The sequence below is a fragment of the Mobula birostris genome, chromosome 9 (assembly GCF_030028105.1).
Source record: "Mobula birostris isolate sMobBir1 chromosome 9, sMobBir1.hap1, whole genome shotgun sequence".
Lineage (NCBI taxonomy): Eukaryota > Metazoa > Chordata > Chondrichthyes > Myliobatiformes > Myliobatidae > Mobula > Mobula birostris.
In genome coordinates this window covers 19,160,770-19,188,754 of record NC_092378.1, presented here as the reverse complement: position 1 = coordinate 19,188,754, position 27,985 = coordinate 19,160,770, and the positions used below count along the sequence as shown (strand labels likewise).

At 38.0% G+C, this 27,985-nt stretch overlaps 1 protein-coding gene across 8 annotated transcripts in view; it reads right to left on the bottom strand.

Annotated features, from left to right (window-relative positions):
• Positions 1-27,985, bottom strand: part of LOC140202567 (ankyrin repeat domain-containing protein 26-like) — a 121,744-nt gene that overhangs the window by 30,016 nt on the left and 63,743 nt on the right. For all 8 annotated transcript variants that reach the window (XM_072267567.1, XM_072267568.1, XM_072267569.1 and 5 more), the window contains 14 exons: positions 26,206-26,290; positions 22,522-22,593; positions 21,854-21,927; positions 19,691-19,836; positions 17,525-17,668; positions 16,714-16,818; positions 15,872-16,015; positions 14,069-14,096; positions 8,776-8,914; positions 6,932-7,145; positions 5,793-5,976; positions 4,092-4,226; positions 2,227-3,171; positions 1,244-1,396 (listed from right to left, as the gene is read on the bottom strand). In XM_072267567.1, the coding sequence (XP_072123668.1) occupies positions 1,244-1,396; positions 2,227-3,171; positions 4,092-4,226; positions 5,793-5,976; positions 6,932-7,145; positions 8,776-8,914; positions 14,069-14,096; positions 15,872-16,015; positions 16,714-16,818; positions 17,525-17,668; positions 19,691-19,836; positions 21,854-21,927; positions 22,522-22,593; positions 26,206-26,290 (2,568 nt within the window). The remainder of the gene's footprint in view (positions 1-1,243; positions 1,397-2,226; positions 3,172-4,091; positions 4,227-5,792; positions 5,977-6,931; positions 7,146-8,775; positions 8,915-14,068; positions 14,097-15,871; positions 16,016-16,713; positions 16,819-17,524; positions 17,669-19,690; positions 19,837-21,853; positions 21,928-22,521; positions 22,594-26,205; positions 26,291-27,985) is intronic.

Genomic DNA, 27,985 nt, shown 5'->3' with positions numbered 1-27,985 from the left:
ATCCTAAAGGGATTGGACAGGCTAGATGCAGGAAGATTGTTCCCGATGTTGGGGAAGTCCAGAACGAGGGGTCACAGTTTGAGGATAGAGGGGAAGCCTTTTAGGACCGAGATTAGGAAAAACTCCTTCACACAGAGAGTGGTGAATCTGTGGAATTCTCTGCCACAGGAAACAGTTGAGGCCAGTTCATTGGCTATATTTAAGAGGGAGTTAGATATGGCCCTGGTGGCTACGGGGGTCAGGGGGTATGGAGGGAAGGCTGGGGCGGTGTTCTGAGTTGGATGATCAGCCATGATCATAATAAATGGCAGTGCAGGCTTGAAGGGCCGAATGGCCTACTCCTGCACCTATTTTCTATGTTTCTATAAAGGAACTTTATAATAAAGTAAAGAAAGGCAGAAGGTGCAGAATCAGGAGAGCATCAGAGATAGATTGTGTGTATCATGAACACAGTCACTGCAGAGACACTGAAGCTGCTGGATGTAGAAGTGTCTCACTCAACAAAAGCAAGCAACAGGCATCATATTTCAGAATCTCTAGAGGAAGAGACCTCCTGGCCCAATATTATACATTTTTATATGCCAAAGACAAAGGTAACAGCAGACAATTCTATAGTTACAATCTATCCACAATGCTTCTTTTATAGTTTTCACACCTTCCAGACACACAAAATGAATGTTAATCAGCATTGTCTGATTTGCAATGGGCTCCAGTCTACAGCTCCAGGAAAACGATTGTTCAGGACTGCATTTTAAATTCAATCTACAATCCATATTCATATCTAAAGACTGTTTGCTGGTGAAGTTATTTGCTATATATCCTAACTCCAGAATACGCCCTAACAGATTGCCAGTTACACGTATTAGGAAAAGATGAACAATATGCTGCTGGATCTCATTTCTTGAGGCTTCTAAGTAATAAAATCAATTAGGTAATTGAAAAAAACTTATTCAGATAGAGATGAGAACATGCATCTCAAACTAACTAAGACAAATACAAGAATGCAGAGACATACAAGGATAGAATAGGAGGATAGGAGTGAATTTGTGCTATGCAAAAGCAGCACTTGTTTCTACACTATACAGTGTTAAGTATAATAATAATTAGTTACAAATGATCCTTCTTTGCTACGTTGGGCATTTTTATATATTTGCTGTTCTTAAGAGCAAATCAATCCTTCTATTACAGAAATAATATTTTTATATTTAATTTTATATCACCCCTTCACAGTGTTCATACTCACCTTAATTTTCAATCTATACAATTGCTGCTGTAAATGATTTTTCTCACCCTCTATTTCATTGCGAGAACGTGTGACCACTTCCAAAGAGGCCTCTGACATAGAAAGTTTTTTCAGCGAATCAGCGAGATCCTGTTGAAGCTGTCTGAACGAAGCCTAAAAGAGAATATCCCAATATTATAATGCATTCATGTTTTACCTTTAATATTAAAAACCATTTCAACAATGCATCACAGAGATTTCATCAGATAAAATTGAATACTGAAATAATATTGTCCAAGTGTTTAGGTAAAATCTGAGTTATGAAGAGCTTTAAAGGAAAGGAAGTGGAGAAAATTAGAGACGATGGAAGAAAGTGTAAGAAGTAAATGCTAGTACTCTCACTACCGAGTCATAAAAGCTCATGCTCAAGTTTGGTATTAACACAAACGACCAGTGCCACCTGCATCCCAAGATGGTGATTCTGGCCGGTGAACCGGATCACATGGCACTATTTGAAAAACAGCAATAATCATCTCCATGGTCTAAAAATATAAAAAATCATTAAATGTCAATTGTATATTTTATTAGCTGCTGTTTATATAACAAATATGTGAAAACTGGCCCTTGCTTGCATCTGACAATTATTTGCTGCACAGTCCTTCCTTAGCACCCTTAGCTATTAAATGTTTTGGGACATGAAGGTAGTCCTAAATCATTTTTACTTTACATTTTTAGTTTCAGTTACTCAAACCGTTACGGAACACAACGTTCCATATTGTGAGAGAAAATCATTTTGCCAATCTTTTTTCTTCCATCACTTAATGAACATGACAGCATAGTAATCCATCAAAAGACAAAACACTTTCAAAAGTAGATTGATGACTATTCTATCTGAAGTTTACTGTAGAAAGCTTTTAGTTCCAATCTAATCAAACAGGGAAGCAGAAAGGAAAGCTGAATTACAGAAATAAAGATTTAATTACCTCTTGAAATATTAACATTACCTCTTTTACACCTATTTCATTTTCATATTTGCTTTGTTCCATCTTCTTGTTCAACAACTCCTCATTTCTTTTCTCCAACAAACTGATCCTCTGCTCACTATCTTTTTGCAGTGTAGCAAGTGTATTATTGAATTTGTCCTGAACATCAGTAACCACCTTTTCCTTCATTATAACTTTGTTTTGTGCATCTTCCAGCTGTTGACGTAACAGTGTAATTTCACTATGAGCTTGGGCTAGTCTCTCTTGTGAAGATACCAGACAAACTTCATGTTTGCTTAACTGTCCTTTTTCCACTTTATTTGTTTGTTCTGGATCAGTTACATGCTCCTGAAACTGCCTCAGCTCTTTCTGAACACTTTCAAGCATACAGTTTTTCTCAGCAAGAGAAAGTTTAGCATGATGAAGTTTCTTGTCTAAATCATTGGCTTTTCTTTCCTCTTTAGTTAATTTATGTGACATTTTCTTACTGATTGCACGAAGATTAGATATTTCATTATTTCTTTTTTCATCTAAATGAACCCATTCATCACATTCTCTTTGAAGAATTTGTCTAAATTCACAGTTGGCCTTCTGACTGCGTTTCAATTCTTTAATTGTTGCATTCAAACGTGAAAGAATAGATTCCTTCTCATTCTGCTGATCTTTTCTTAGTGCCTCAAGTTTGGAAGTCAGCAATAAAACTTCACTTTTCATGGCATTCAGCTGACTATTATACTGTAAGTTTGTTTGAGTTAGGTTATTTTGACTACTTCTTAAATCCTTCTTTGTATCTTCAAGCTTTACTTTTAAAGTCTCAATCTGTTCCATATACTTTTCCCGTTCCTCTTGATGGCGTTCACACAAATATTTCAATTCAAGCTTGAGCACAGTAACTTCCTGCTGTAGTGTACAATTGTGTTCCATCAGTGCTTCTTCATTATGGTGATTGTTGCATTGAGCAAGAGGCTTCAAAAGAAAGATTTGTTCAATGAGAAAAATAAACAATAAACCAAGAGATAATACCTATTACACATAGAAATAAGCACATTTTTATTACTAAGCATCAAAGAATCAATGACCAATTTAGTCCATCCACAGATCTGCTCTATGATCTCAATTAGTATTCTTTTGCAAATGACCTCTAAAATGGTCTAACAATTAAAAATGCATACCCACAGATTTATTATTACTTTATAGGATCTGTATGTTCAATGCCATGGATAACTTGGAGCTTGAGAGGTTTTGACATAGAAATGATGAATTATTCTAGATATTCTATAAATATTATAGTGGTTGAACTGAACTACAGAGAGACATAAACAGAGCAACAGGCCCTTCTGCCCAGTTTGCATTGACCTTAAATGCTAATTTTTCTCTAATCCTACATTAATATAATTTTTATTCCCTTCGTATTCCCATAACCTTACCCCAGATTCTACCACTCACTTATACAGGGGGCAATTTATACTGAATGCTTAACCTTCTCCTCCAAAAGGGTTGGGTTTGGAGGCTTGCGTGCCTCAATGACTCAGAGATCTATGTTGGTTGGAGTCAGGGCTTTATACTTTGACTCTTGGGAGGGTCACCCATGCCAAACAGGTCAAAGGGTCCACTGGTCCTGGTTCGGGGGTATAGCCTAGGGCTAAGAACTCTGACTGGTAAAGCAAAATTGTTACGGAACAGCAATCAAGAATCTTTCTACATCTGTATGCAATGGTATTCCTGAGCTTCTACCTGGAACTTCAGTAGTGAAAACCAAAAGGAAGCTACTGGAGAATGCCCTGGGTTCTCTCTCAGATGCAGATTCATGCTCATAAAAGTACATTACACAAGGTTCAGCAAAATATGTTACCTATTCTCAAGTTTTGTGCTCGCTGTTTACATACCTCTATTTCTTGTACAGTCCTATTATTTTCTTCAGCAATCTTTTGCTGATTGTGCAGATGCCTGTTCAGAATCTCTTCACATTTTGCTTTCTCCTGGTTTAATTGGATTTGCAACTCTTTGTTTTCTTCACTCAGCTAAAGATATTTAAGAGTAACATTTTATTTTTAAAAATCTAGATTAACTTCACACTTACAAATAAGTACAATATCTACTCATTCATTTTATTAACAGTCTTAGAACAAACCTTCATACCTTGATAACTCTGCAATTATGGATACACACATGGCTCAAGGTTGTCTTCTATCTGTAATGTCCAAATGAGTACTTTCAACTCACCAAAGAAAGTATAAGAAGCACTGATGGGCCATGGGTATTCTTGCCAACTTATTCTTCATATAAGTCCATTCATGGCAGTGATTAGGTACAGGGAAATAAGAATAACTTCATCATCCAAACTGGAGTGCTTTCTCTTGTTTTATTTTAAAACAAGAAAAATGGGGTGATGCCAGCTCACAAGGGGCTCGACTTGTAGATTTTGGGACACATATTTAACTGGGAGGGTGTAACTTAGCTGATTCTCCTGACTTTTTAAACAAAGTTCTTTCATGTGAATTAAATTACCCTGGTGAGGTCCAGACTTATTCCACTTTTTAAATGCAATTGAGAAACTAGAGCTGAGTTGCCTCCATGAGTGATGAATACTGTTTAAACTACTCCCACTATGCTGGCAGTCATGCACTTCCAGAGTTTTGAGCCAGCAGTGGTGCATGTTGGATGGCATATTTCCAAATCAGCATAATTAGAAGGGAAACTTCAAGTTGGCCACATTTCCTATGTTCCTGCTGAAATGTCAACAGGTGGGTGAAATGCTGAGGTGTTGTCAAAAAGATTGTATAGGCTACAATCAGTCTGTCTGTGGAGAGAAAGGTTTAAATTGGTGGATAGAATTCTTCTGTTTGGGATGGGATCAAGTTTCACCTGTTGTTGGCATTTCAAACATTTATATTAGAGATGCTGGAAAATAAATAAATACATCAGATGCTGAATATTCTCAGCCAAAGCTGTGTATCTCAATTTCCTATTTCTATTTTGCACTTATGGCTTGTAAATAACGGAAAGCCTCTTGGTATCCAAAGATGTTTCATACTCTTGAATACCCAGCCTTTTGTATCTGTAATTGTCATGGACATTGTGAGCATGTGGCCAAGTGGTTAAGGCATTGGATTAGCTTCCTTAAGGTCGTGAGTTCGAGCCCCAGCCGAGGGAACGTGTTGTGTCCTTGAGCAAGGCACTTAATCACAAATTGCTCTGCGACGACACTGGTGCCAAGCTGTATGGGTCCTAATGCCCTTCCCTTAGACAACATTGGTGTTGTGGAGAGGGGAGACTTGCAGCATGGACAACTGCTGGTCTTCCATACAACCTTGCCCAGGCCTGCACCCTGGAGAGTGAAGACTTTCCAGGCACAGATCCATGGTCTCGCAAGACTAACCGATGCCTTTATCTATCTATCTATCATGGACAACGAAGATTTTGCTTTCTGAATACTTTTGGGAGTCCTTATGAAATAGTACTAGTGAGAAGATAATATAGGCATTATTGTTTCTTTTTTAAACAGTCTCTTGCACCCTTCTATATTTAAATTGACTGAATATACTTGACAATTATTAACATACATAGCGATTATTAATTGTGTCAACCTTTTTCAGATTGCTCATCACTGTGTCCCTTTCTATCTCCAGGTTTCTTAACATTTGTTCAAACTTATGTTTTGCTTGGATTCCTTCACAATACTGGGATTCCTTTCTCTGAAGATGTTCACAGCACTTTTCTAACAACATTTCTGCAGTTATCCATTTCTCCTTCTCTTGTTTCATTCTGAAACTTTATTTTGAACAAAAAAACATCTGATAAGGTATTTTTCATGCTGTGATGTAGAATATTTACATGCATTGTAACTCCTGCAAATACCATCACAAATTTTGTGTTTATCTTTAATATCAGTATCAGCAGATACATTTCAAATGTAAGCATAGACGTACAAATGTCAAAACTGAAAAACTGCAAAAATCAAGATGCAGAGCTGATAGCTTTAGAGGCATGAGCATGTTACGAAATTTGAAAGTAAGGAAGAGATCTTTATCATCAGGCTACAGAAGTCAGTGGGCATTCTTGTTGGAGAAAAGTGAACTGAGGTACAAGAGACTACAAATAAACAAAAACTGCAAAAGGAATTTAACAGATCGAGCAGCATCTGTGGAAGTAGGTGTCAATGTTTTAGATTGAAACCCTGCAACAGGACAGAGTGAGGAGGGGAAATAGCCAGTATAAAGACGAGCGGGGAGAGAGGGGTAATAGAACCGATTCAAGTTATGATACATAAAAGCTTTAGATAAAGACATGCTGTGCAGGTAGAACAGAGAAGCATTGTAATAGCATGTACTGAGGGTAACTAATGAATGAGGGCTTCAGTCAAAGATGAAAGGAGACACAAAATCTTACAACTGATGTAAACAGGTAGTATGATCTTGTAGAACATCTCAATTCTGAAACATAAATTTAAGGTATCAAACAATTTTGCTTGGTTTCAAGAGGATGACAAAGAATGACAAGTAATATTTAGTCAAGGAATGGAGTTTATTTTGGGGACCAAAATCAATGTCAGACTTGCATACTGATTATTTTCATGCATAATACCAACCCACCTATTTCGAGTACTGATGTATCTATATGATATACTTATTGTATTGATGAATAGTTCTGAAAAATAATTTCACATTTAATACAGATGCATCAAAAACACAAGATTATACTTAAAATTGAGTAAGCAAGAATTTACCTGTAGTATTTAACTTCAAGATCCTTCTCCATTATTTTATACTCCAGTATCAATTTCTTATCTCCAGCTTCCATCAATATTTGATCGAGTTCTTTACACTCATTCGCTAGATATTTCACTTTCTTTGCGAGAAAGGCATTATCTTTCCTTTCTCGTTCCAATTCTCTTTCATATTCCTGAACCATATTTTGGATTTTCAGTAAACTTACTGAGTCTGTTATGGGACAAACTCTGTTAGAAAACTGAATCAATTTTGCTTATTAAAATCTATCATTAAAATTTAGCAATATATTGCACACTGGTTTGGATAGTTTACAGAATTAAAATGTGATTTAGTTTCATTACATGAACAACATTTATGATTCAATATTTTTCTGCAGTCTTCCTTTTCCATACAATATTACTGAAATTATAATATTACTTAAAAATTTAATTTAAAAGGTATTTTCATACAGGCTTCTTGTAAAGCCCTTATGAATAGAGAAAAGAAAAATAAAGCAGAACTAACATCTAAAACAAGAGGAATTCTGCAGAAGCTGGAAATTCAAGCAACACACATCAAAGTTGCTGGTGAACGCAGCAGGCCAGGCAGCATCTCTAGGAAGAGGTACAGTCAATGTTTCGGGCCGAAACCCTTCGTCAGGACTAACTGAAGGAAGAGTTAGTAAGAGATTTGAAAGTGGGAGGGGGAGGGGGAGATCCAAAATAATAGGAGAAGACAGGAGGGGGAGGGATGGGACCAAGAGCTGGACAGGTGATTGGCAAAGGGGATATGAGAGGATCATGGGACAGGAGGCCCAGGGAGAAGGCAAAAGGCGAGGGGGGGGAACCCAGAGGATGGGCAAGGGGTATAGTCAGAGGGACAGATGGAGAAAAAGAAGAGTGAGAGAAAGAACGTGTGTATAAAAATAAATAACGGATGGGGTACGAGGGGGAGGTGGGGCATTAGCAGAAGTTAGAGAAGTCAATGTTCATGCCATCAGGTTGGAGGCTACCCAGATGGAATATAAGGTGTTGTTCCTCCAACCTGAGTGTGGCTTCATCTTTACAGTAGAGGAGGCCGTGGATAGACATGTCAGAATGGGAATGGGACGTGGAATTAAAATGTGCGGCCACTGGGAGATCCTGCTTTCTCTGGCGGACAGAGCGTAGGTGTTCAGCAAAACGGTCTCCCAGTCTGCGTCGGGTCTCGCCAATATATAGAAGGCCACATCGGCAGCACGGGACGCAGTATATCACCCCAACCGACTCACAGGTGAAGTGTCGCCTCACCTGGAAGGACTGTCTGGGGCCCTGAATGGTGGTAAGGGAGGAAGTGTAAGGGCATGTGTAACACTTGTTCCGCTTACAAGGATAGGTGCCAGGAGAGAGATCAGTGTGGAGGGATGGGGGGGATGAAAGGACAAGGGAGTCGCATACGGAGCGATCCCCGCGGGAAGCGGTGGGGGGGGGGAGGGAAAGATGTCCTACGTGGTGGGAACCCGTTGGGAGGTGGCGGAAGTTACGGAGAATTATATGTTGGACCCGGAGGCTGGTGGGGTGGTAGGTGAGGACCAGGGGAACCCTATTCCTAGTGGGGTGGCGGGAGGATGGAGTGAGAACAGATGTGCGTGAAATGGGAGAGATGCGTTTGAGAGCAGAGTTGATGGTGGAGGAAGTGAAGCCCCTTTCTTTAAAAAAGGAGGACATTTCCCTCGTCCTGGAATGAAAAGCCTCATCCTGAGAGCAGATGCGGCTAACATCTACTAACTTTACATACAATGGTAAAACAAACAGTACATATTGCCACTTGAAAGCAAGACAGAAAATAGAAGACACACACCATTCTGATTTACTATCCTTACCTATCGTCTCCACATCAATTTGGAATGATTGCGCCTTAATCGTGTGCATGAGATCAGAAGATTCTGAGTCGCTTTCACTACTATCAAACAACTGTGTGAGATTACTCAGGTCATCAGAAATATTCATTGCTTTCCTGTTCTACAAACAGGAAAATCAAAATTAATTAAATCACTAAACTAACAATAAAATTCCTGAACAAATATGATAAAAGCATGAAAGATTTAAAACACCTCTGAATAGAGAAACTGACTAAAACATTACATGTTCATAATCTTTCATAGGGACTGGAAGATATTAGAGATGCGAGCGAAGGAGGTACAGTAAAAGAAAAGTTGAATAAAATTTATTTGTGTGGTATCTGAAAAGCAATGGACAATACATTATAACTTGAATCAATCCATTCAATGACATGGGAAATGACTTTCATAAGCTTTAGGTATCTCCTGATTTACAAGCATAGTACGATAATTCATCCACTAAGTGATTAAATGCTAAAGAGATTATGCTAATGCAAGCCTAAATAAATGGATGATGGGACAAATAAAGCAACTATTATTTCTAACATTGTCATATTAATACCTTAAAACTACCTGTAGATTGTTTACATCTAAAATTAGTTCTGATGAAAAATATCACTTCAAGTTCACTCTTAAGACCAAAGTTCATTAATCAAGAAATGGAAAAACTTAATGGAGGAATTAATATTTTAACAAGGTCTTATTAATTACGATTACCCAATACAAGTTGTTAAACATGACAGCGTGGTTTTGGACATCACAGCCAATTGGGTAATTGTTTATGATGCACCCAAGTTCTTGTGCACTCATGTCAGTGAACATTTTAGTATCGAACAATGGTGCCATCTATCACACAAGAATTTAAACCAAGACCTCAAATAATAGTTCAGATGGACATAAAATATCCTAGGGCAATATTCGCAGAGAGGTATTCTGGTCCAAAGAAGTCTTGCACTCAAGAAATACGAACTTATGACTCTGATGTGGCCACCGTGGAGGGACTTGTGTCTTGAGAGTAGCAAGAGAAAGGTAGAATACAATTGAACACCAACTCATACACATTGTTGAATTATCATTCCGTGGCACATTTATTATTCCATGTGTGTCTCAACCAACTAAGTTCATCTGTACAGTTATACATAATTAGTGTATTTAGAATTGTTGAATATGCAAATCTACTCATTCAAAAACAGGTTTCAAGGCTTTACCTGATCCTATCTCTAGGCCCTTTCCAATGTATAAGCCTCCAAGAACTCTATTTACTTCAGTGATCTCTTGTGCTCACCCTCATTTCCATTGCCCTACCATTGGTAGTACTGCAGACCTATTTAACTTGAAGTCTTAAGATGACACTATAATTTAAAAAAATGCTGCAGCTCCAAGAATTGTTAGCTACTAAGATGACTTACATCAGCGAAGAATTTATAGAGGTCTTTAGTAGATAGCAGTCCAGCTCCAAGCTTTCCATAAATGGAAAGCAGCAACCTCGGCATACAGCAGATGAGATTCGTCCAAGAGCCTGTTTAATTTCTGCATTACTTTATGACTAAGGTCCATTGGGATTTTCAGTTTCTTTTAATTTCCACTGCTGAGGACCAATTTCTTTACACTAAGAAATGCCCAGGTTTCAATTTTCAATTAATGCTGAAGTTTTGAAGGTGGATTTTGAGAGACAAGGGACCCCAGAATTCTGATGTCCTAGAACACCATAAAAATATTAAAATTTTGTCTAGCAGAAGTTACTAATTGGAGAGTGCTCAATCCAGAGCATCTTGCTTGACGGTGGTTTGGTGGGAAGAAGTGAGAAGGCCATGAGACTACATACAGCAGGATAAACTGCTGCAGGGTAAAAGGTAAAGGAGGGTTCCTTCCATTGCTGTCTTTGCGATCACAGGGTATCCCTTTACTTGCACTCCCAGAGTGGAAATCCAGATCCTGTACATTATTATTCCTCAGTCCTTGAGCCATCTTGATTGTCAGTCTGCATGATTATGCAACCTTTCACAGATGTGGGCATTGGATGTTTTAATTACAATTCCACAAAATAAAAACATGTGTATAAAGCTATTTTAGTGCTTCGAGTAAAGGGACAACTGTGACAATCAGGGGGCCTCCAAAACAGCGTCTAAAAATATTTTAAAATACTACACCAAATAGTTGTTTCACCAAAGCCTTTTGTGTTTTTGAACAAACTTTTTCTTCCCATAGATGAATTTTTATGAAAACAAAATATTAAATATAAATGCAACTTCAGGAGTGAGAGTATGAGATTCAGTAGTCAGAAATGTATGGCACTGAAGCAGGCCCTTCAACCCAATACAATTACAATGCCAATCTATGCTAACCCATTCATGTACATTAACCGTATCCATTAACTCCTTTCCTATCTAACTAACTGTCCAAATGCCTATTAAATGTTGTAATTGTGCCTGTCTCTGTCACTTCTTCTGGTATTTTAACCATCATGCTCTGTGTGAAAAAACATGCCAACCCGAACTTCTTTAAACATCTTCCTTCTCACCTTAAACCTGTAATTCTAATTTTAGACTCTTTTGCCCTAGAGGGGAAAAAACCGAACCTATTCATGCTCGTCAATTATAAATGTCTAGAAGGTCACCCCTCAGTCTCGGATGGGCCAGTGAGAATAATCCCAACCCAGCCTCTTTTTCTTGTAACTCAAGCCTCCCCTTATCTAATAGCAAATCCAAGCCTAATCTAATAGCAAATCTCTTCTGCATATGCTCTAATGCTACTGGATCTTTCCTGTAATCTGGCAACCAAATACTAAATACAGCATAACTAATGTTTTCTACAGCTGAAACACAACAACCCAACTCTAACAGTCAATGTCTTATCTTATGAAAGCAAGCATGACAAATATCTCCTTTACTTCTTTATCTACCTATTACCATTTTTAACAGATTATGCATGCAAGCAAAGTTCCTCTGCATATCAACAATTCTAAGGTCTCTACAACTTTTTTGTATATGATTTGTATATGTATTTGACACTCCAAAGTGGAGTACCTCACATTTGTCTGGATTAAATCTCATTTGCCACCGGTGACTTCACCTGACTTCCAATTTACCTATGTTCCTGTACATCCTTTCACAACCTTTTTTGCTATCTACTACTCCACCAACTTCAGTGTCATCAACAAAACTACTGATACATTCCCATCCAAACAGTTTTGAGATATATGACAAATAATGGCCACAAGCACTCATCCCTGTGGTGACTTCCATTAAGAAAACACCTCTTGACCATTAACCTTACCACCATTAACAAGCAAATTTTTAATCTAGTTTGCCAAAATAATTTGGATCTCATGTACCCTAATCTTCTGGACCAGCATACTGTGTTGGACTTTGTAAAAAAAAACATGCAATCCCTACTTATTACCCAGCGAAGGCAATTTTCTCAAATACACCCTCAAAAACATTCCAGCAGATTTGTGAGATAGGATTCCCCTCCACTAATCACTCTAATTATTCACTGCCTTTCCAAGTAAACATGAATCCTGTCTCCACGAGTTTAGTCCAATAATTTTGTTCTCTACTGTTGATGCAAGGTTCAGTAGGCTATGCTTTTTTTGGCTCATCTTCACTGTTTTTTGAATAAGGGAATTATATTAGCTATCATCCAGTCTTAAGGTACCTCATCCATGGCCAAGATGGAAGAGAATCTCCGTTATAGTCTCAACAATCTCATCCCTTGCTTCTTACATTACCCTTGGATAGATTCTAACAGGCCCTAGGCCTTAATGTGTGGTATTATCTCTAACATTTCCTGATACATGTACACCGATTTTCTGAAACATCCCGTTTATCTCTCCATCTCGCACATCCTTCTCCCTGGTGGATACTGATGAGAAGTATTAACTCAGAATCCTGCTTACATCTCCTGATTCCCTTTCAGCCTTGAAGAATCCTGCCCTTTCCCTTCCTTCTAATATATTTATAAAATGTTTTGGTTTTCTCCTTAATCTGCCCACCAAGGCCATCTTATACCCTTTTTTTTCTTTACTAACTTCTTTCTTAAGTTACCTCATATATCTCCATCAACCTCAAAGGACTGACTCAATACTGAATGTCTTTACCTGACGTATACTTCCTTTTTTAAAAAAAAATCAAAACCTTTAATGGTCTTTGTTAACCAAGGTTCCCTGATCCTATACCTTTGCTTCTTTCTCTTATGCTGACCCCAAACTGCCTTATCTTTAAATGCTTCCCATATATTGGAAGTTGTTTGCCACGCCCTCCCCACCTCTGCTCCCGATCCGAGCAGCTGTTCCAAATCTACTTTCACCAAGTCCTGCCTTATACTAATGTAATCAGCCCAACCCCAATTTAAGACTTAATCCTAGAACCAACCTTAGCTTTTACCATCCTCCCCTTTTTACCCCACCCCTAATTTTTATTTATTTATTTATTTTCTCTATCTCTCCCTCTTTCCTGCTCACAATAACTCCTTGCCTGTTCTCCATCTTCCTCTGGTGCTCCCCTCCCCCCTTTTTCTTCCAAGGGCTTCCGTCCTATGATACTCCCCCTTCTCCAGCCTTGTATTCCTTTTGCTAATCAACTTCCCAGCTCTTGGCTTTATCCATCCCTCTCCTGTCTTCTCCTATCATTTCGGGTCTCCTCCACCCCCTCCCCCTTTCAAATCTCTTACTATCTCTTTTTTCCGTTAGTCCTGATGAAGGGTCTCGACCCGAACGTCCACTGTACTTCTTCCTATAGATGCTGCCTGGCCTGCTGCGTTCCACCAGCATTTTGTGTGTGTTGCTTAGCTTTTACCATGACTATTTTGGAATTTTGTGAACTATGGTTACAACATCCCCTTCCCCCTTGTACAATCCAAATGTCTGTATTTCGGAACACTGAGCTGGTAGTCCTGTCCTTCCATCAGTCATGTTTACTGTGATTGCACCAATCTCATAACCCATGTGCTGAGCAATGCTGGCAGCAGATTTGTCCTACCCAAGAGGCTACTTTTGAATGAAAGTAATTGCATTTAAACCTATCAGTTTTTTAAAGTTTCTTCACCTATCTGTCCACTCTTTCCAATGGACTTGCCTATTCTATTTTATAGATTGCAGCACCACCCCCCCGCCCACCTCATTTGTTGAAATCAGCCCCCGCCCCCAATGAGAAATACTATTTTCAGTTTGCTGGCTGCAGTCTAAATACATAAGAATTAGTTGTTTCAAAAGCAATTAGAATTAAGTTTCCTCAACTTTAAACTAAGTATATACTTCAATTTTTAAAAAAATTACCATTTCATTTGAAGAGGCTTTGCGAGCTCTGAAAAATAGGAACAAAAATAATGAATATTATATTGGCAGTGATAGAAAACATTTTGCTACTTTCAAGCCAGTTTATTCCAAAATGCATCAGGAACATCCAGATGGCGGCAGTCTCCCCTGAATCAGGAGATTATGAGTTTAAAAATTTCTTTCTAAAGACTTGAATGTGAAACCCCATATTCTTTCTTTCTTTTTCCAATATTTTTATTGATTTCTATATAGAAGAATACTGAGTCCAAGAGAATACATATTATAAAACAAAAGAAAAAATAATACCAGATACAGAATATTGAATCAAAACCCCATATTCTAAAATTATTAAACTTTGGCTCCTCCGTGAGATTCATTCAATTTCAAAAAAATGAGCGAAATTAATTTCTTTCAGAAATGCCAATCATGAGAAGCTTTATACATTTTCATTACTTGAAATGTGCAACTTCTTTACAAGTTTAACCTATGGCATTGAAATAATATACAGCTGGATTAATAACTCTATAACGCAACTCTAGTTCTATCAAGTAACAAATCATATACATTACTACAATACATTAATACAACAGAACACACCTGTATTAGAGAATTGCTCAAGGACATAATGAAAATCTTGTTTAAATGTTTAACCATATAATTGAGTATGTCAAGTATTTGATCAGAGAGAAAGAGTCCCAGAGAAGCACTGGAGACAAAGTTAGGCCACATTAAACAGAAATAATGAGTGCTCAAAAAGACCAAATGGATGCAGCTAATGAATTAGAGCTAAAAATGCAGGCACTTAAGGAAGAGCATTGAATGGTAAACTTAAATCATTTTTCTTTCATTTAATATAATGAAAGTTTAGTTATGGGTTTTAATCAATAATTATTTATTCCAAGAATCAGACTGTTTCATCAATTCAAAATATTATTTGGCATATCAATAAATATCAAAAATGAGCTGAACATACAAACTTATCAGTCTTAAGTGTCTGTCTTTAATGTATATGACTATGATCGGAGCTTACAGCCAACAGCAAGCCACTCACACTCATTGCTCATATACATACAACTGTATTAGTGTTGACCCAATCTTAAACGATAAGTTTTCAAAAAATCCATCTGGACTGGAGATAAAAAGCTGGGGAGTAGATTTGAAAAATGGGGAGGGGAAGGGAGAGAGAAACACCAATGATAGGTGAAACTTGGAGGGGGAGGGATGAAGCAAAAAGCATAAGTGCATGAAATGGAAGAGCTGTGGTTGAGGGCGGCATTGATGGTGGAAGAAGGGGAGCCCCTTTCTTTGAAAAAGGAGGACATCTCCTTCGTTCTACAATGAAAAGCCTCATCCTGAGAGCAGATGCAGCAGAGATAGAGGAATTAAGAGAAATGGATGACGTTTTTACAAGTAGTAGGGTTGGACGAGGCATAGTCCAGGTAGCCGTAAGAGATCCCTCCCTTTCCAAGTTTCACCTATCGCCTGGTGTATCTTTTTGCCCTCCCCCACCTTTCAAATCTACTCCTCAGCTTTTTTTCTCCAGTCCTGCAGAAGGGTTTCGGCCCGAAAGGTCGACTTTACTTTTTTTGATAGATGCTACCCGGCCTGCTGAGATCCTACAGCATTTTGTGTGTGTTGCTCGGATTTCTACCATCTGCAGATTTTCTCATGTTCGCCATCATTCATTTTTGTACAAACGTTGTAATAAACATAAAGTAATAAAATTCTCCAAAACAGAAATTCCAGCAATGAATGTTCAATTTTGAGTATTTATGTTTAAAATATAAATAATTAAGTACTTACTTCTCTTCATCTTGGGATATCTCACTTGCAGAACTATCTTCAAAGGCAGATAAGTTATTCAATACAGATAAATGATCTTGTTTGATTGGCCTCTCTTGATTATGTTGATTTTCATATTCCTCCTCATTTGAGCCGAAGTTATTCCTTTAAATGAAAATATTTATCTCACAAACATATTCAAGTGACGTGCCCTGTAGATGTTCTTGGATTAACAGGGACAGAACAGGAAGCACAGCTTGCAATATATATTTTCAACACATTGAGAATAATTTATCATTGTCCCAGCAGTCTGAATCTTATGGGGTGGTGCACCATGTATATGTCTTCATCTGAAGAGTTACATTTGAAACAATAAAGTGCTTTAACTGCAGTTTGATCCAAAACAAAAATTCAAGTTATTAATAACTATGCAAACTCTGAAGCTTATTAAATGGATTCTTCATTTATAGTATAAAATTTCTATTTCTCAATTAAAAATTGATTTCTACTAATCATGGACATTACGCACAAATAGCAATATTTCATTTACTATAAATATGCAATATTTCAGTTCTCTGAAACAATCATATATAATCTACAGGAAGTGCATGAAGTGAAGGATGCTTGACAAATATTAAAATATTCCAGGTGGGGACTGTAAGATGAAGCCTGGAAGTCTGGATGCAGCCACATTAATAGGTGGTGCAAAGAACTGACAGCAGAAATTAGGACATTTCAACAAAGTGATAAGTATATATTTGAAATCTTCTATTAAAGTATAAAACTCTCCAAAACAGAAATTCCAACAATGAATGCTCAATTTTGAGTATTTATGTTTAAAATATAAATAATTAAGTACTTACTTCTCTTCATTTCGGGATATCTCACTAGATAAATGATCTTGTTTGATTGGCCTCTCTTGATTATGTTGATTTTCATATTCCTCCTCATTTGAGCCCAAGTTATTCCTTTAAATGAAAATATTTATCTCACAAACATACTCAAGTGACGTGCCCTGTAGATGTTCTTGGATTAACAGGGACAGAACAGGAAGCACAGTTTACAATTTATATTTTCAACACATTGAGAATACTTTAACATTGTCCCAGCAGTCTGAATTTTGTGGGGTGGTGCACCATGTATATGAACATTAGTCTTTATTTGAAGAGTTACTTTTGAAACAATAAAGTGCTATAACTGCAGTTTGATCCAAAACAAAAACTCAAGTTATTAATAACTATGCAAACTCTGAAGTTCATTAAATGGATTCTTCATTTATAGTATAAAATTTCTATTTCCCAATTAAAAATTGATTTCTGCTAGTCATGGACATTACGCACAAATAGAAATGTTTCATTTACTATAAATATGCAATATTTCAGTTCTCTGAAACAGTCATATATAATCTGCAGAAAGTGCATGAAGTGAAGGATGCTCGATAAACATTAAAATATTCCAGGTGGGGACTGTAAGATGAAGATTGGAAGTCTGGATCCAGCCACATTAGTAGGTGGTGCCAAGGACTGAGAGCAGACATTAGGACATTTCGAAGAAGTGATAAGTATACATTTGAAATCTTCTATTAAAGTATAAAATTCTCCAAAACAGAAATTCCAGCAATGAATGTTCAATTTTGAGTATTTATGTTTAAAATATAAATAATTAAGTACTTACTTCTCTTCATCTCGCAATATCCCACTTGCAGAACTATCTTCAAAGGCAGATAACACATTCATGAAAGATAAATGATCTTGTTTGATTGGCCTCTCTTGATTATGTTGATTTTTATATTCCTCCTCATTTGAGCCCAAGTTGTTCCTTTAAATGAAAATATTCATCTCACAAACATACTCAAGTGACGTGCCCTGTAGATGTTCTTGGATTAACAGGGACAGAACAGGAAGCACAGTTTGCAATTTATATTTTCAACACATTGAGAATAATTTAACATTGTCCCAGCAGTCTGAATTTTGAGGGGTGCTGCACCATGTATATGAACATTAGTCTTCATTTGAAGAGTTACATTTGAAACAATAAAGTGCTATAACTGCAGTTTGATCCAAAACAAAAATTCAAGTTATTAATAACTATGCAAACTCTGAAGTTTATTAAATGAATTCTTCATTTATAGTATAAAATTTCTATTTCCCAATTAAAAATTGATTTCTGCTAATCATGGACATTACGCACAAATAGAAATATTTCATTTACTATAAATATGCAGTATTTCAGTTCTCTGAAACGATCATATATAATCTGAAGAAAGTGCACGAAGTGAAGGATGCTCGATAAACATTAAAACATTCCAGGTGGGGACTGTAAGATGAAGCCTGGAAGTCTGGATCCAGCCACATTAGTAGGTGGTGCAAAGAACTGAGAGCAGACATTAGGACATTTCCAAGAAGTGATAACTATACATTTGAAATCTTGTATTAATGACTATTATATTACTAAGAAATACAGCTAAGTGTTATGGCAGCATAATCTTGCAGAAAATATTCCTTCCACCTCTTTACCCTTCAGAAATTCATGAAGGATATATTTTAACAGCGTAGAAGACAGAATTCGGAGTAACCAAATAAAGCAGAGAAAACAATTAAAAATAACTCAATAGGAAGCATACATATCTGATAATAATTGAGAAATAAAAACTGACACATACTAAAGAAATTCTACATTGAAAATATTTTCTAGCTGCTCGGAAAGTTATTAGAATAACCTTAATGCACATGATGATATATTCACCGAGCTAGATACAAAATTACGACTGTTGCCTGATCATTTTCAGGAATATACTTAGCAGAAATACGTCAAATAATAGAGGTGACTAGTAAAATGTATGGGTTTGGGACACATTCTGGCCTTGTGTATGAACTTTCTTCTAAATATAGATAAAAGTGATCTGAGAGAACTTGAAGGTGACAATTGTGTTTGGAAAAAATCTCTAGCAATATCAAACTTATTTTGCCAAGAACAAATATAAAAGTATAAACATTAATTTGTTTGGTATTGTTCTAGAATGTATAGTTTTTCCCTTTCTTTTTTTAGAATTCAGTATTTTTCCTCATTTATAAGCAGTAATATTTCCTCCACAAGTGATCTCAATCTAATTATTTAATATTTAAAAAAGCATCCAGAAATCTGCCATGTGGGAGTTGGCTTATTTGTCAGTTGAAAGCTGCTTCCACCGTGTCAGTGATTGATTAGCCTACTTAAAAGTTGCCACCACTCTTTCCTATTGCCAGGGCACACAAGCCAACCATTAATTTCCGGTTCCAGGCACCTCCGGGGTATAAGAGTAACACCTACCATTTAAATAAATTATTGATATGCTTATCCATAATCAGTGTCTTCTGTCTCACTCATCAAACCCATGAAACTACTTCCACATTATACCAATTAAAAATCTGAAACATTCATCCTTTCAGTCCAAAATCTACATCTAAACTGGACAATGGCATAAATTAGGAAACTTTAAAATTGCATGCAAATATACAGAGTTAACTTCAACATCACAATATAAATTTCCAATTTGTAAGATCATTTTAACATGCAACATTAAGCACCATCTTTGTCGTAAATCGTATTATATTAATGTAGTGCAAATTTACTATATAAATAAAATATGCATTTCATGCAAATCTGTCTTCCTGGTGAATCCATGATATATTTTTTTAAAACTCTACAATAATACATACATTAAACAGAATCCATAGAGAAAAATTTCTTAGGTATGTTTAAAGCTCCCAAGTTAAACAATTAGCTTTATCCTTTTTTATGCAACAAAACCTCCTGATACAGCTACTAACGCAATCAAAGCATATACAGAAATTAGCTTACCATTCTGAAAGAGGACTTCCTGTTTTGCCTTTATTTAGAATGGGTTCTGCTGGTGTGACCTTTTGCATACCTGTCACAAAGTCGGGCAGCAACTGTTTGGTATGCATTACGTTAAGTTGCTGCATATTTTCTTTTGCTACTATAACCTGAAAATATAAAATAAAGTTTAATGATTATCAGAATCATATTCAGGAGCCTAATATCAACCATTAAAACATCAATAAAAGTGCAATTGTGATCGCAAGTATCAGATCCATATTGTTACTGCCATTGAAATTGACAAAGATAACTCATCAACAAAGTACTCATTTAAAAAAAAACTTCTTACTTTCTTCAGTCTTCAGCCTGCAGGTTTTTCTACATCACCTCTGTTGAGTGCATTAAAATCTTTTAATTGTATTATAATTGAAGCCTGCCAGGTTGAGAGCACTTCTACAGTATATACATAACCAAAAGGCAGTTAAAATCTAATAAAAATGCATGTCAGAATGCTTCCATGCATTCTGCTATTTATCCCAAAATGAAGGATTAAACAAAAAAAGGAATTAACATTTATTTTATGAAACAGTAATTAAAATGCTCGATGGCCGCAGCTATAAACATAAGTAGCATGTAATGTGCACAAATAGGATTCAAAATGTACAAAACACAAAAAAATGAAAAATACACATGAATTAATAGTGAGGAAGATAGAGTACAAAAGTAGGTAGGTTTTGCTGAAACTGTCCTGGATTTTAGTGTGGCCATAGCTGATATACAGCAAACACTTTTGATCTCCTCACTTAAGGAAGGAAGGGTGCCATGATAGCATAGCAGTTAGTGCAATGCAATGCAATTACAACTCGGGGCGTTCCTGAGTTCAGCTTCAGCACGGTCTGTAGGGAGTTTATAAGTTCTCCCTGTGAACCCCGTGGGTTTAGGAAGGGAGAGAGGCAGAAGAAAGGAAGCTATAGGCCAGGTAGCCTTCAGTGCAGTGTTTGGGAGGATGTTAGAGTCTATTATGAAGGATTAGATTTTGGCTACTTGGAGGCACATGATAAAATAGGCCAAAGTCAGCGTGGTTTCCTTAAGGGGAAATCTTATCTGACGTGCCTTTTTCTCACTGTTACCAAGAGGTAGGAGGCACAGAAGCCCGAAGGCACACACTCAGCGATTCAGGAACAGCTTCTTCCCCTCTGCCATCCGATTCCTAACTGGACATTGAATCTTTGGACACTACCTCACTTTTTTTTACATTTACAGTATTTCTGGTTTTGCACATTTTTTTAATCTATTCAATTTATGTATACTGTAATTAATTTACTTGTTTATTTATTATTTTCATTTTTTTTCTCTCTGCTAGATTATGTATTCAATTGAACTGCTGCTGCTAAGTTAACAAATTTCACGTCATATACCGATGATAATATACCTGATTCTGAATCATATCTGTGGAAATAACAGGTAAGATAGACAAAGGACAGTGGGTGTTTAAATTATCAAAAGGCCTCTGACAAGGTGCAAACATGCTTAACAAGAGGCTGCTTTACAAGATAACAGTCCATGGTATTACAGGAAAGATGGAGGATTGCTGATTGGCAGGAGGCAAAGATTGGGAATAAAGGGGGCCTTTTCTGGTTGGCTGCCAGTGACTAGTGGTGTCCCTCAGGGTCCATATTGGGACTGATTCTTTTCACGTTATACGTCAATGATATGAATGATGGAATCGGTGGCTTTGTGGCCAAGTTTACGGAAACTACGAAGGCAGGTGGAGGGGCAGGGAGTCTTGAAGAAGCAGGGAGACCTAGTCAAATTGGGAAAATTGGCAAAAAAGTGGCAGATTGAATATAGTGTAGGGAAGTGTCATGCACTTTGGTTGGAGGAATAAAGGCATTGACTATTTTTTAAGTGAGGAGAAAATTAGAGATGCAAGAGGACTTGGGAGTCCCTGAGTCGCCTTTTTAGAGGGCATTAGCGATACAAAATAAACAATGGCCTTGCTGGCAAAGCCCATACACGAAAATGAATATCAAACAAAATCAGAATTTCCAGCACCTGCAGAATTCCTGTTGTTTGCGATCAAACAAAATCAGTGTTTTGTGGTGTGTGTTTTTTTAAAGACTTTAGTTTTAAAATACACAATCAAATTTGCTTGAATTCAACACATATACATTAGTAGCTCACCTCAGCTTTCCCTTCATAATTCTTTCTATTTTCATTACCTCCATCCTCAGTTGGAGACGCCTCCCCTCGGGAAGCTGCAAACATATTTAAAGATTGTTCCATCAATAATAAAACAGTGCACTTTTAAAATCTTTGCCTATTTATTCCTACCACAGACTGCAGATGCTTGAGATGAGGTGCAGAGAGTCAATGAGACAGCTTCCAGGACAAGCCATATTATCGTTCAGCCATTACTGCCAAGCATTTTATACTCAATTATGTTACGAAAACGATACTTTAGTTATTTTATTCCGTTCTGTAGTTCCATGCACTCCAAGTACAGTTTTGAATGAAGTCCTGATGAAGGATTTAGGCCTGAAATGTCGGCTGCCAGGCCTGCTGAGTTCCTCCAACATTTTTGTGTGTGTTGCAAGTACAGTTCTAATACTGCTTCAGACATCAATGCATAGTGTCTAAACAATTTAAAAATTCTATTGTTTGATAAATATACAAACCTAGAATCTATTCAAGATTTCCTTAGTTCAGTAATACACAATGTTCTGTGACTGAGTAATTGTGATGAAAAATTAACCATACAAAAATCGATAATAAATAATATACAGGTTTGAGCTTAAGAATAAATACTGTTTGGAGTGGAGTAAAAAATGGTTGTGATGGAATAAACATACCAGTTTGGCGGTTCATTTTTGGCGTTTTGACAGAACTACTTTCAGAGTCCCAGTCTGAGTCATCTACTGCATCTAAAAAAAAACAAATTTTATTGTCAAATTACAACCACTGAAACATATTCAATCAGAATTTATGTTCAGCATACACAGTGTGCTGGGGGAGCTCAGCAGGTCAGACAGCATCTATGGATGAGAATAAACAGTCAATGCTTCAGGCTGAGACCCTTCATTAGGACTGGAAAAGGCAGAAGAAGTCAGAGTAAGTTGGTGGGGGAGTGGAGGAAGGAGTACAAGGTGGCAGGTGATAGGTGAAACCAGGAGAAGGGAAGAAGGTGAAGTAAAGAGCTGGGGAGTTGGTTGGTGGAAGACATAAAGGACAGGAGAAGGGGGAATCTCATAGGAGAGGATAGAAGACCATCGAAGAAAGGGAAGGGGAAGCAACACTCGGACGTGCTGATGCGTATGTAAGAAGGGAAGGTGTGAGAGGGAAACAGGAAAGGGAATGATGAGGAGGGAAGTAATTACTGGAAGTTTGTGAAATTGATATCCGTGGCATCAGGTTGGAAGCTACCCAGATGGAATACAAGGTGTTGCTGATGTGGAGGCTTATCAGATGGTTGGTGAGGACAAGAAGAATCTTCTTCAAAGAAAGAAGCTTCTCTTCCTACACCATCAATGCTGCCCTCATCCACATCTCATCCATTTCATGCACATTTGCCCTTTCCCTATCCTCCCGCTGCCAAACCAGGGATAGGATTCCTTTGTCCTCATCTACCATCCCACAAGCCTCTGCATCCAGCACATAATTCTCCGTAACCTCTGCCATCTCCAATAGGATCCCACCACCAAACACATCTTTTCCCCTCCCCACTTTCCGCACGGATCGCTCTCTATGCAATTCCCTTGACCACTCGTCCCTCCCCACTAATCACCCTCCTGGCACTTATACTTGTAAGTGGATCAATTGCCACACCTGCCCCTACACCTTGACCCTCACCACCATCAGGGCCCTAAACAGTCCTTTCAGGTGAGGCAACACTTCTCTTGCGAGCCTATTGTGGTCATCTACTCTATCCGGTGCTCCCAGTGTGGCCTCCTGTCTATCGGTGAGACCTGGCGTAAAGTGGAAGACTGCTTCGTTAGAGCACCTTAACTCTGCCTGCCACAAAAAGTGGAATTTCCCTGTGGCCACGCATTTCAATTCCACTTCCCATTCCTATTCCAACATGTTAGTCCATAGCCTCCTCTAATATCACGATAAGATCACACTTGGGGTGAAGGAGCAACATCTTATATTTTGTCTGGGTAGCCTCCAACCTGATGGCGTAAACACTGATTTCTCGAACTTCCATTAATTACACCCCTCCTCTCCTTCATCATTCCTCATTCTTGTTTTCCTCTCACAACTTTTCGTCTTACCTGCCCATCACCTCCCTCTGGTGCTCCTCCCCCTTCCTGTTCTTCCAGGGTCTTCTGTCTTCTTCTACTAGATTCCCCCTTCTCCAGTCCTTTATCTCTTTCACCCATCAACTTTGCAGCTCTTTACTTCATCCCCTTCCCCTCTCCCTGTTTCACTTAACACCTGCCACCTAATACTTCCTCCTCTACCCCACCTTCCTACTTTGACTACTGCCCCATTCCTTTCCAGACCTGATGAAGGGTCTCAGCCCAAAACATCAATGTTTATTCCCATCTATGGATGCTGCCTGACCTGCTGACCTCTAGCACATTGTGTGTATTGCTCTAGATTTCCAGCATCTGCAGTACCTCGTGTTCTATTCGAGGATTTGGAAAGTAATGTGTACAAATGAATAAATAAGGCTTGCACTTTTATATTGTATATTTTTATTGTACACGTGCGTGTCCACACACACCCCGCGCCCAACCCCCCCCAACGTATATACTGTACGTCTCTGTTAAAAATCAAATCAGTTGCCAGATTTAATTCTATGCCACATGAAAACCAAATTAGGGAAAAACTGGAATTCAATTCTCCAGTTACCAAATGAAGTATTGTCCAATGCAAACCTCCTTGTTAAAGACTGCTTGTGTTTTCAAATCATTATGGTCTGAAGGCTTGGCTGATTTGCTGAAAATTAAAGTAACTTCCTATTCAATTCAAAAACAAGTTGCTGCTGTATTTCAGTTTGGAAATTACATAATGCCAAAATGAACCACAAAAACTCTAGTTTAATCCTAGAGAAGTCACAGTAAGAAGGTGGGGTGGGGGTGGGTGGAGAGGAAGAAAAAGTACAAGATAACAGGTGAGGTGGAAGGTGAAATAAAGAGCTGGGGAGTTGATTGGTCAAAGAGATAAAGGGAGAAGGGAGGATCTTATAGGAAAGGTAGAAGACCTGGAAGAAAGGGAAGTGGGAGGAGCATCAGAGGGAGGGGATGGGCAGATAAGGAGACATGGTAAGGGAGGGAAACAGAAATGGGGAAATGGATCGATGTTCCTGCCATCAGGTTGGAGGCTACCCAGGCTGAATATAAGGTATTGGTCCTCCATCCTGAGTATGGCCTCATCTTGGCAGTAAAAAGGTCACAGACTGACATGTGGAATGGGAATGGAAGTAGAATTGAAATGGCTGGCTACCAGGAGATCCCGCTTTCTCTGGTGGATGGAGAAAAGGTGCTTGGTGAAGCGATCGTCCAATCTACGTCAGGTCTCACCGATAAACAGGAGGCCACAATGGGAGCACCAGATACAGTAGATGACTCCAACAGACTCGCAGGTGAAGTGTTGCCTCACCTGAAGGGACTGTTTGGGGCCCTGAATGCTAGTGAGGGAGTAGGTATAGGCGCAGGTGTAGCACTTGTTCCACTTGCAAGGATAAGCACCAGGAGGGAGATCAGTGGGGAGGGACGAGTGGACAAGAGTGTCGCATAGGAAGTGATCCATGGGGAAAGCAAAAAGTAGGGGGAGGGAAAGGTGTGTTTGGTGGTGGGATCCCGTTGGAGATGGTGGAAGTTATGGAGAAGTATGTACTGGACATGAAGGCTGGTGGGGTGGTAGGTGAGGACAACACAAACACGAGAATACATTGACATATTTATGTAGATGAAACTTCATTAGCTCAAATTTTATCAACTGTTTCTGTTCATCTCATTTATGCCAAACAAAGAAATCATCAAGACCTGTCCATCACCTCCCTCTGGTTCCCTACTTCCTTCCCTTTATTCCATGGTCTAACCATTCTCTCCGATCAAAATTCTTCTTCAGTCCTTTGCACCTTTCACCTAACACCTTCTAATTTCTCACACCATTTCTTTTCATCCCCTTCCCCACCCATCTTCCCCCCTCACCTGAACTTAACTACTACCTACTATCTTGTGCTCATTCCTCTCCCAGCTTTTTATTGTGGCTTTTGCCCTCTTTCTTTCCAGCCTTGATGAGGGTTTTGGCCCGAAACATTGATTATTCATTTCCTCCATAGATGTTGCTAGACCTGCTGAGTTCCTGCAGAATTTTGTGTGTGTTACTCAAGATTTCCAGCATCTACCAAAACTCTTTGAGTCAGTTTGATCATAATCCATGACTAATTCTCTGATATCCTAAACCACATGCTCCAAATTAGTGTCCTTTAAACTATGAATTTTAGCATCATATTTTAAAAATTCTATTCAATTTTGAGTAAAGTTGATAGAGTTAATATTTTAAAGAAAAAAAACAAATAAAATTACCTTCATTCTGGTTTATCTTAATATTCCTTTGGCCTAGGATACCAGATGAAGCAATAGATTCGTCCCCTGAGCCTTCTGAGATGGACTAAAATTAGAAAGAAAGGGCTTGATATAATTTCTCATCTATAATATTTTAGCAAAACATTATATAATTGAAATTATTTCAATTGATCATGTCACCACAGTGACATGGCAGCAAACAGATTTTGAACTGCGGTTCTATGATGAAAAACTTGTCTTCCTCCAATGAGAAAGGGATAATTGAACAAATCAACTAGTCCCATATTTGCAAATTTCCTCAGAGAGACTGCAATATAAATGGCTTGAAAACAGAGCAAGCCCACTGAATACTGTTTCAAATAAGTTTTACAATGGTGTGCTTTGTAAACCTTATAAAGAACCAGAGAATGGAACTGCATTAATTTTTTTAGCAGTATTATAATGTTAAACAACTTCCAAAATATACTAGTTGGTGAGCAGTGTACAGTGACCTGCATTTCTTTCTCACTGTGGCCTGGTTTCTTACACTCATCACCTGCGCAACCAAACCTCAAGCCTAGTGTCAAGTCCATAGGTGGCAGCATCGCATAAATAATGTAACAAGATGGCATGGGTTGGGCAGAAGTCTTCTAACAACTGTATCATTAGCTTTGCCACCTGTCAAAGCTGTCAGTGATTTGGAATATTTCTTTAGATGATTAGAATCATTAAGAACACAATTAATTTAAAATGTAGCCTGCCTTTTCTTACAATCCTCTTTAGAATGGATTGGCAGATCCTTTGACAGATCCTTTGAACCTTTCTTACTTACTCTAACAAAAATAAACAATTTGCTTTATCTCTTTAACTTGACATCAATGAATAATTTAGCATTTTGCCATAGTTCACTAATTGATTTTCAACATGATTGACTAGATTCATTTTAACTTAGGCTCCAGAATGTGCAACTATTAATTTTGTCACTTCTGCCCTTTCTGGGCAAGGCTTTTCTTCCATCTTGTCTAACTCCATTTTGTTTCTTCCTTTCAATTATGTATACTCTCTATCTCACTCTGAATCCTTCCTTTTCTTTCATCAGCCTATGCTTAACATTTTTCCTTGAATCAACCTGCAATAGCCCTATTCTCCCATGAATTTTTGGCAGCCAATTGTCAATGTAGATAAAGATGAGATTATCCACACAGGATGGAAAACAAAACGTACACTCAAAATGCTTGAGCTCAACAGGTCAAACAGCATCTATGGAGAATAAGCAATCGATGTGTCAGACTGAGATCCTTCACTAGGATCGGGAAGGAAGGGGGGAAGGCAGCAAAAAAACAAGATGGGAGGTGGGGATAGAGGAAAGAGTACAAGCTAGTAGGTGGTAGGAGAAACCAGGTGAGGGGGAAGGTGGGTGACTGGGAGAGGGGGTAGAAGTGAGATGCTACAAGGTGATAGGCGGGAAAGGTAAAGGGCTGATGATGGAATCAAATAGAGGAGAGTGGACCATGAGAGAAAAGGAAACAGGAGGGGCACTACAGGGACTTGTTGGGCCAGTGAGGAAAGGGTTAAGAGCCAGAAATGGGAAGAGAAAAGAGAGAAGGGAGAGAGGGGGATAAAAATTACTGGAAATTAAAAGAAATCAGTTCTATAGCATTTATCACGTGTTCCTTTAAAATCTTCTTTGTGATTGATTTCTCGAGCTTTTGGTTATATAGATTTCACCTTTTTATCAAGATGTTTATCATGGAATGATTTTGACTTTGAAGATCAACTATAAATGTAAACTTCTATAACG